Source organism: Cryptomeria japonica, chromosome 11, assembly GCF_030272615.1.
Source record: "Cryptomeria japonica chromosome 11, Sugi_1.0, whole genome shotgun sequence".
NCBI lineage: Eukaryota > Viridiplantae > Streptophyta > Pinopsida > Cupressales > Cupressaceae > Cryptomeria > Cryptomeria japonica.
The window spans coordinates 616519663-616529195 of record NC_081415.1 but is presented as its reverse complement, the minus strand read 5'-3'; the positions used below and the strand labels follow the sequence as shown (position 1 = coordinate 616529195).

Genomic DNA, 9533 nt, shown 5'->3' with positions numbered 1-9533 from the left:
CTACTAATTATTAATGCTTTGTAGTCTTGAATGACATGCAAAATGAAGGCTTGCATTACCATAACTGCAATCGGGAAAATTATCATATTGGGGGCATCTTCCATGTATAGGTAGAATAAAATAAGTGCATTATTGAATTTATATCATTTCGCTTGTGCTCTCATTCATATACTTCTTTCAAAGCAAATTACTAACTGCCAAAACATCAGTAAATAATGATTATACATAGAAACTGAAATTACTTATTGAATACAAGAGCGGGAGCATTAATAATATCAAATGATTAACAGGCAAAAAAAGGTACAATGTTATCCATCAACGAGGCTCATCTAGCATGATCCGGGCAGGGCATAAGTTCAAAATTCAATACTAAAAAAAGACTGCATGCAGCTTCAGCAAACTGCAATAGAAACCCTAAAAAATCATGTAACTGTGACTAGTTGAGGTATAACCATATAACCATTTAACAACACAATTAGAATCTCAGATTTCAGGCATTCTTTGGCAACTTTTGCATACCAGAAAGTTAAATTGATTTCTTGAAATGTATGTCAACCACCTTCAAAGTCCAAACCATTTAAATCCGAACTAGGTTCAAAATCTCATCATAGAAAAAATTGCCCTCCATCCATATATCACCTTGTAATGTTAGCCAAAAAATGCCATCATTAAGGCCTAGCAAGATAGACAAGTTGCTAAAACTGGTCCACAACTAGCATTAGTCAAATCGTCTTCCTTTGCTTAGTCTCTGTAGATGGTAGTTAACAGTACCCCAGGGCTTCTTTTTCTTCCCACACTGTTCCACATGGAAGAGCTTAAGTAAGACAACAATGAAAAATATCCGACGCTTCCAGCAACGAAGATATCCTTTCATATAAACTCTGAATGAAGCCCATATCATCAATACATAATCAGTCAAGACATAATGGCTTTATGAATAGAATATAAAAACTAGTACCTGTGCATCCACACATGCCATCAAAAGGTTCTTTTCCTTCACGCATTTATCATCATCATTTGAATTTGATGCTATGCATGACAGAAATGATACCATTTCTACTGTACAAGGGGGTCGGTTTTGGCCAAATTTTTTTGCATTTATGAACAAACTTTTTGCTTTTCGACCCATATACTGTAAATATGGTATGCACAGGTGATAAATAATGCTTCTTGTGTGACTAATGTTTCCTGCAATAAAGTACATGTGTTATTATGTCAAAAAAGCGATCCATGCACAAAGCCCCCTCAACCCAAAAAAACAAAATTAATACCCGTGCCCATTGCTGATTTCCATCCACCAAAAGAGGGGACAAAGAGAATAAGAGGACGAGGAGCAGTTTGTGAGATATCAATCGTATGATATTTTCAACTTCTAAGCATGTTGCTCAATATACCCCTGTAGTATGCATAACGTAACATTTCTTTTTTGGGTATCTCTCAATATAAATCGTGTTTCATATTGTGTCTATGATTATCATCCTATCAAATGGTCTATGGAATCAATAAATTGTTATTCTACTTTTTAGAATTTCAGTTTCTTCTAGTTTGTTTATGTTATATTTTGGTATTTTTGATTTATTTGTGTTTTTTAAATTCAAATATTAATTTTATCTATTATTTAATCACCATTCCACTCATCCGAAGAATCCCAATAAAATTTGCAGTCCCCAAAACCCAAACCCCCATCTCCAAAATTTTGAGAAACACTGGTCTTTCCAAATAATTAATCCATATCGCTTAGATTTCACAAAGAAAGTAACTCATTAATGCTTAAAAACAAGATTGGGATAAAATTAAAATCATCATAAAACAAAACTCTATAGAGGATATTATTCCTGCCAGATTTAATTGATCATACAACAACAATAGGACTGTGAATTTATAATAAATCTGACCTAAAGCCAACAAATAAGGAAAAAGGTAATTGTAATTTACACAAAAAGATGCCTGCATGCCACTTGTTAGCTGATGTCATTTGTAGAATAAATGTCTACTCACTTCCCCTGTTTTCACAAGGGATAAAAATCTACAACGCACTCCTGAATTTGATGACAAAAATGTATATCCACTGCATGGCCTACGAGTTTGCAAATTGGTGACCAAGGGAATAGACAGATGCCAAATTCCAACCGCAACCAAACTTATTGTCGCACAGGATTGGTAAATGTACACCAATGCTGTGGTTGTCTTGGTGATTTAGGAATACTCCAAACCAAAGTTGGAAAACTCTGCAAGTTCCCCCGACTTGCAAATACTAGTGAGTTTATATATGGCCAGCGGACTATTTGCAAACTGATTCCTGTCAGATAACTTGCCAGTTTCTCAGCAAGACTTGGGGAGTTTCAATCTCAGACTCCAAGTTTCAGACTCAGACTCTGTTGCAGAAGGAAAACATGGAAGGGGTTTCAAAATCCTTTTTCCTTCATTCTCATCTTCAGCAGATGTGAGTAGGTATGTTTGCCGTTGCACCAAAAGCTCAAGCTATCAACGCCCACTACAAACACTAGACTTACCCAGATCCACAAGAGGCGGTTAAGCCATGTCGTGAACCCCGAAGGAGGTGCTGACCACCAAGTCAACAATCTCCCCCTCAGCACCGATTGAGGGTTCCGCACCGACGGAATGAAGGAGACCTCCCGGGATTCGAACCCGTGACCCAAGGCTCTGATACCAATTGTAGGTATGTTTGCCGTTGCGCCAAAAGCTCGAGCTATCAACGCCCACTACAAACGCCAGACTTACCCAGATCCACGGGAAGCAGTTAAGCCATGCCGCAAACCCCGAAGGAGGTGCTGACCACCAAGTCAACACTTAGCACTCATGTTCTCTAAATACATTCTGTATGCTTCTCATGCATTAATTTCTGTTTTTTGGGTGATTATGTTTTTTTTTGGCCGAGTTTGTGAAGTTTATTGCAAGTCCCACGTCCAAAAAATATTGGGCAGTTGAACCTGAGTTTTCCTACTATGATCTGAACATGAGTTCAAAATGAGATGGATGCCTTTCTTTAAACAACTCATTTGCGTCAAGTTCGCTCTAAAGGTCAGCTTGCATAATCCCTCTTGTGATCTAAGTTACCCTACGTGGGTACCATATGCCAGTATGCTTAATTGGGTTTGGTATATCCATTCAAAATTGGGCTGGGTATATGTCCATACAAATATATATATAACATTCTTCATATATATATATATATATGAAGAGCACTCAGTTATATTGAGAGGGGGATGAATCAATATAACAACCACCTTTTACTTTTCAAAACTTAATGAATCACAATTGCAATACATCAAAGCTTAAACATCCACAGCAATAACATAAATGCAAGATCAAGCAATTAAGAACACACGATTTATGTGGAAACCCTTGCAGTAGAAAACAACAGCAAAATAGTGCTTTTGTATTAGAAACCCCTTACAATGTTCATAGGCACCAATCCCCTTTAGATGATTCATAGCCACCAACCCACTGAAGACACCAAAACCCCACAACTGAGCACCAACCCAGCAAGAGACACCAATCTCTTTTAATGAGAGGCACCAACCTCTAATAACAAAAATTAGGTTTCTTAAAAATATAACTCCTTCAAAAACTGCCTTAAATCTGCTTTAAATGGCTGCTCCAAATATCTTCAAGATCTGCCTTAAAACTCTCTCAAAGGTCTGCTTATAATATATCAAAAATTCTGCAATATTTCTACTCGAGATCTTGCAATAACTCTCCTTAAGATCTGCTCACAAATCTGAATTAAATCTGCACTTTTCTTCTTTAGATCTGCTCTGAAAATAAGAATGATCTTCAATGAATTTTTTTATTAAATGAACCTGTTGTGACCTTTTTCACACATCGCCCCATAGCAGATGGGGACCCTCTCTTTTCCTGCTTTCTAGGGTTTTGTTAGTGCCCTGTGACCTTTTGCTGCAGTTTCACCAAGCCTTGTCCAGTTTAGAGTATTTGAGGCCCTGACGATTGAAAGTTAGCCTTTGAAAATTATGTGATTCCAAAGTGCGAATGCCACCAGAGTGCTTAGAAAGGCCAAAGGACGAAGATCGCAATTGATTTGGACGAATTTGGACAACTTTTTATTTTTAGAAAGTTTGTTTTTTTGCTTTTTCCTATTTTTGAGGAAGTTTCGTTTTTGGCATTTTTAGCCCGATCCCCGGTATGGCTATTTTTTGAAAATTTTCCCTATTTTTTTGGGATGTCTGCTTTTATGCTTTTCAGGATGCAAACCTAGGGTTTACACTTACACCACTGACCAGCTTTGACCGGAACTCGAAAATTCCAAGTTTTGACCTAAAAAAGCTAAATCCCTAGATTTTAGGCTTTTTGCTTTTTTGGGATGCGAACCTAGGGTTTACACTTGCACCACTGACCAGCTTCGACCGGGACTCAAAAATTCCAAGTTTTGACCTAAAAAGCTAAATCCCTAGATTTTAGGCTTTTTTTTTGCTTTTTCTGAATGGGAACCTAGGGTTTGCACTGATACCATTGACCAGCTTCGATCGGAACTCAAAAATTCCATGTTTTGACCTAAAAAGCCAAATCCCTAGATTTTAGGGGGCGTGATGCCTTAGATGATCCACCTAAGCATGGATTTCAAATTTCAAGTTAATCAGGTTAAATTTGATTACGCTGTGAAATTTTGAATTTTTTTTAAGAAATTTGGCTAAGTCTAGAATGTCATCCTGATCCTGAAATTTGACTAAGTCTGGAAAATTGGAGAATCCTCCAAAAACTAGATTTTGCATTATAAGTCCTAGAGACCTGAAACCACTCTCAAACATCCTGACAATATATATGAAATATAACTTTTTCTTATACTTAAATGTTATATTTCATATATAGTCCGCCCTCTTGAGAGCCTCCAAAAGTCCGACCATGTTGGAGATGTCTAAAAGTCCGCCATGTTGGGAGGTAGACCAAAAGTCCACCATGTTGAGAGGTGTCTAAAGTCCACCATGCATGTTGGAGAGGCTATGAAGAGGGAGTATAGAACTCCGCCCTCAAGGAGACCTTCCTAAAGTCCGCCTTGAGAAGCTTCAAAACTCCGCCATGTCTTGTGGACTCTCCAAAGTCCGCCCAAACTTGTTGGAGAGGCTATGAAGAGGGAGCATAGAACTCCGCCCTCAAGGAGACCTTCCTAAAGTCCGCCTTGAGAGGCTTCAAAACTCCGCCATGTCTTGTGGACTCTCCAAAGTCTGCCCAAACTTGGTGAGGATGGTAAGGACATCAAAACTCCGCCCAAGCATGTCAATTGGTGGTCATGCCTCTTAAACTCCGCCCTATGCCTTGTGGAGTGAGAAAAGAAGATGTGGGAGCTTTGTCCAAATTCCGCCCTCCAAGCATTGAGAGTCCTTAGAAGTCCGCCCTACCCTAGCAACATGATGGAGAGGTCTAGAAGTCCGCCTATGAGGAGCAACCTCCAAAGTCTGCTATAGGTTGGGAAGATTTTTGAAGAGCAACCTCCAGAGTCCACCCAAGGTCTTCAAAGTGGTGGGAGCCTAGCCTAAAGTCCGCCACACATGTTAGGGAGAGCCATGAGGAGAGGCCTCCAAAGTCCGCCATGTCTTAGGACTCTCTAAACTCCGCCATGTGGGAACCAAGTCCAAAGTCCGCCCAAGGTAAGGAGACTCACCAAAACTCTGCCCATGGTGCTGGTCATCCAAAACTCCGCCCAAGGTGCTGCTGAGTGAATGGTCTTGAAACTCCGCCCTATCCTGCCATGTTGGTGGCCAACCCTTCAAAGTCCGCCATGTTTTGGAAGAGGCCATGATGGCCAACACTCTAAAGTCCGCCATGTGTGTGGGGTGCCCAAGGGGTGAAGTCCAAAGTCCACCCTATGCCTTAGCCAAAAATTCGCCTTGATTGAGCTTTGCTCAAAGTCCGCCCTCCATGTTGAAGGGACCCTTCAAAACTCCGCCCAAGGAAGTAGATGCTAAGTATGATGTTGAAGAGCCTTCTCAAACTCCGCCATGCCTTGGAGAGGTAAGGAAAGTCTGCCCAAGTTTGAGGAAGATGAAGGTAAGCCTCCAAAAGTTCGCCTACACATAAAAGTCAAATAGAATCAACGAAAATACAAAGTGATGTCATGAAAATCCTTCAAGATTTCGAACTTAAATCCAAAATGGAAAGTTTTTTTAAAGAGAATATTGGAAGATTAATAAATATTTCGAACTTATAGCCAAATTGGAAAGTTTTGGAAGATATTTTCTTCGAGTTTGGAAACATGACAACACTTTCCAAAAGAATAAAGTTAAAATTGGAAACATGATTTGGAAGATTTTAAGGGTTTCTGATTGAGGATTTAACTTTATTTACAAATACTTCATTGTAAACTTCATTTTTACACCACGTTCGAAAATATTAAGGAGAGCATAGTAAAATACTTTCAGTTTGGAGTTCATCTGGAGAAAGTTTTGGATATTGCTGGAAGTTGGATAAACTTTTTTGACAAAAGTTTCACAGATTTTTGGAGAAAGACAACCAATATAAGGATGAATTATTGAATCTCTCCTGAATTTTTGAGTATTTTTGAAGGTGAAATTAAATTCATGATGCAGATTTATGTATTTTCTGAGTTTTTCCGGAGTTTGAGAAATGATTTTTAGTGAATTCGTTCAAATTTCTAAGGGAGGAAAATCATTTTTTTGGCTAAGTATAAGAAATTTTCGGAGTTATAACACTTGGTGTTGGATTGTGATCACAGTTATCTTGACGGTTGGAGAATTTACATGTGAAAATCCCATTCTCATGGCTAAGTATGAAAATGAAGTGAAATTTTCCAAACACTTAGCCGTTCGCAGCCTCGATTTTCTTTAATCCAAGATAGATTTCTAACTTATTTTCCTTTGGTTTTACAGGTCGCAGGAGGAAATAGAAGCAGGATCATCATAGAGATCGCAGTTGGAGTTTCAAGCCAAATGAAAGATTGAGGACAAGTTCACAAGCAAGGTTCATCCGGGCGTGAAGATAGCCAAAATTTGGCTAAGTATGGGAAATGTTTCACAAAGAAAATTCCAATTTCCTCAATTATGATGAAGGCATGTCAGGGTATCGAGAAGAAGGACATGATCACAGCGAATGCCTGAACAACTTGATCCCATCATTTCATATTTGCAAGGGGTTATCTAGAGCTTTTACCCTCCTCCCACGCAACATAAATTGGCAACTGAAGGCAGGATCATCACAGAAAACACAAATGGAGTTTCGAGCCAAATTCAAAATTGAAGACGGGACCACGAGCAAGGTTCGTCCGAGTATATAGAGAAGGCCAAAATTTGGCTAAATATGAGAAAAAACTTCACGAGGGGATTTCTCCTCCAAATTTGAGGCACTTGAAAGAATCTCAAGGCATCAAGAAAGAAAAGTTCTCAGACTTGGTGAAAATATGGAAAAGTTAGATAAACTTCCAACTTCTTGAAGAATTTCATCTCCTGAAGGAATTAAAAAAAGACAAGCTCCCAAGCAGAATCAAATGGCGACAAGAAGGAATCAAATTTCCATACTTAGACGATTTCTTGACACAAATTGGAGAATTCAAGAAAGACATCCAACACGTTGAGGTGGCGCCTCGTCATTTTCCAACCAATCAGATCGCTCCAAGTCAGCATGTCCAGGTTCAATGAACCTGACTTATCCAAAAGCTTCTAGAAGGGCACACTTCACAATGCAACAACCTTCTATTTTCATTGATGGTTCATATTTAGCAAGAAGGACAAGTGTCCCAAATGTAATTGGCTAATCTGGGCCCTTGATCACTGTTTGATCTCGGCCGTTCATTTATTCTTGAAAACTATATAAGCCTACCTCCTCTCATTTGGAGAGTGTGAGGTTTTTGATGTATTGTTGCTTAAGGTCATTTCCAGATAATATATTGCATGTGCGCTGCTTTGTAATCTCTATTATTTGAATGATTTGCATGGTTTCAATTGCCTCAACACTTAGTTAAAATTAATCTAGATTTGCTTTCATTGTTGTTAATTTGAATGAAGGATTTGATGAGTATCGATTGATGGTGTATCTCTGCTCATACTTTTGGTAAATGGATGATTTCCATTCTACCGTGCAAAGTTAGTCTGAGCCCATCCCCTGTGCATCCCAACATCTCGATCATAAGCACAACCCATTGAAGATTGCACAGGCCTTGAGTAGTTGTCCCTAGTGTGGTGAAGCAAGGTTTGGTTTCTCGAGAGCACCCAGTTGATACCGTCTCCAGAATTCAGAGGATTAGATTAGCCTCTCCGAACCCAATCTCTTTTTCCCTTTCTTTTGAAAGTCTAAATCCCAGAAAATTCCCAAAAAAAAGAAGAGCCTAAAATTGTCAAATCCATCTAAGTTCAGCAGTTCAGGATACTTGTCAAACGTAAGTCCCCCTTGAAATTTCAGCATACACTACCCAAGAAGCTATTCCACTAAAGTCGCTTGTTCACACATATAGACCTTGGAATCAATAGTGATTTTTCAGGAGAGGATAGAATGCCTTCGGGTATCCTATCCTAATGTTTGGTAGATGATAAAACAGACACCAACAGAACCCCAAAAGATCTTCCTTTAATAAACCTCTTCACCAATGGTTACCTCTCTTCATACTGGTCAGACAAAGATCAGATTTAAATATTTCATTTTATTTTTATTTGCATACCCAAAGTGGGTGCAGGGGGCTTGGCCACAAGCAAAAGAATTTTTATTTAATTTATTTGCAGCCATCAAGCTATTGGATGTGAATGGGTCTTCAAGATCAAGTATAAGGCAAACAGTAACATTGATAAGTACAAGGCCCGACCTGTGGCTGATGGCTATCCTCAGAAAGAAGGCATTGACCATGATGAAACTCTCGCCCCCAAATCAAATCAAGACTATCCGTATGGTCTTAGTGATAGCAGCTCAATTTGGTTGGAAAATTCATCATATAGATGCCAAGAGAGCCTTTCTTAATGGAGATCTACAAGAAGAAGTCTACGACTCAACCAAAGGGATATGTTGCACCTGCTAGCAGCACAAAGTATACAGACTTATCAAATCCCTCCACGGTCTTAAGCAGGCTCCACCAAGCCTGGTATAACGAGATTGACGAGCATCTGCTTAATAATGTATTCATCAGGAATCCTTATGATCCCAATCTCTACCTCAAAGAGCAAGGGGGACGGAGCTTGTAGTTGTTGTGATTGTATATGTTGACAATCTAGTCATCACAGGGAGTTCAACACAGATGATTGATGCTACAAAGAATGGTCTCAAACGATCATCCGACATGACATCACGCGCTTCTGCATTATTGTCTTGGACTTAAAGTGTGGCACCAAAAGAATCATATTTATGTATCTCGGATGAAATATGCCAAAACATTGCTTGAGAAAGTCAGAATGGAAGATTGCAAACCTATGTCAACACCCATGGAGACAAATTTGCAACTTTCCCGCCATGATCCATCAGCTCACATGAATGCTGCCCTTTATCGTCAGTTAGTTGGGAGTCTTATTTACCTAGCTTATACCAGGCCAGATATCAGCTATGTTGTCAGCTATCTTTCT

At 39.1% G+C, this 9533-nt stretch overlaps 1 protein-coding gene across 4 annotated transcripts in view; it reads right to left on the bottom strand.

Moving 5' to 3' along the window:
• Positions 1-260: 260 nt before the first annotated feature.
• The window catches only part of LOC131043479 (uncharacterized), a 47301-nt gene continuing 38028 nt past the window's right edge, over positions 261-9533 (bottom strand). For all 4 annotated transcript variants that reach the window (XM_057976679.2, XM_057976681.2, XM_057976680.2 and 1 more), the window contains 2 exons: positions 959-1188; positions 261-796 (listed from right to left, as the gene is read on the bottom strand). In XM_057976679.2, the coding sequence (XP_057832662.1) occupies positions 719-796; positions 959-1129 (249 nt within the window). In that variant the 5' untranslated portion in view covers positions 1130-1188 and the 3' untranslated portion in view covers positions 261-718. The remainder of the gene's footprint in view (positions 797-958; positions 1189-9533) is intronic.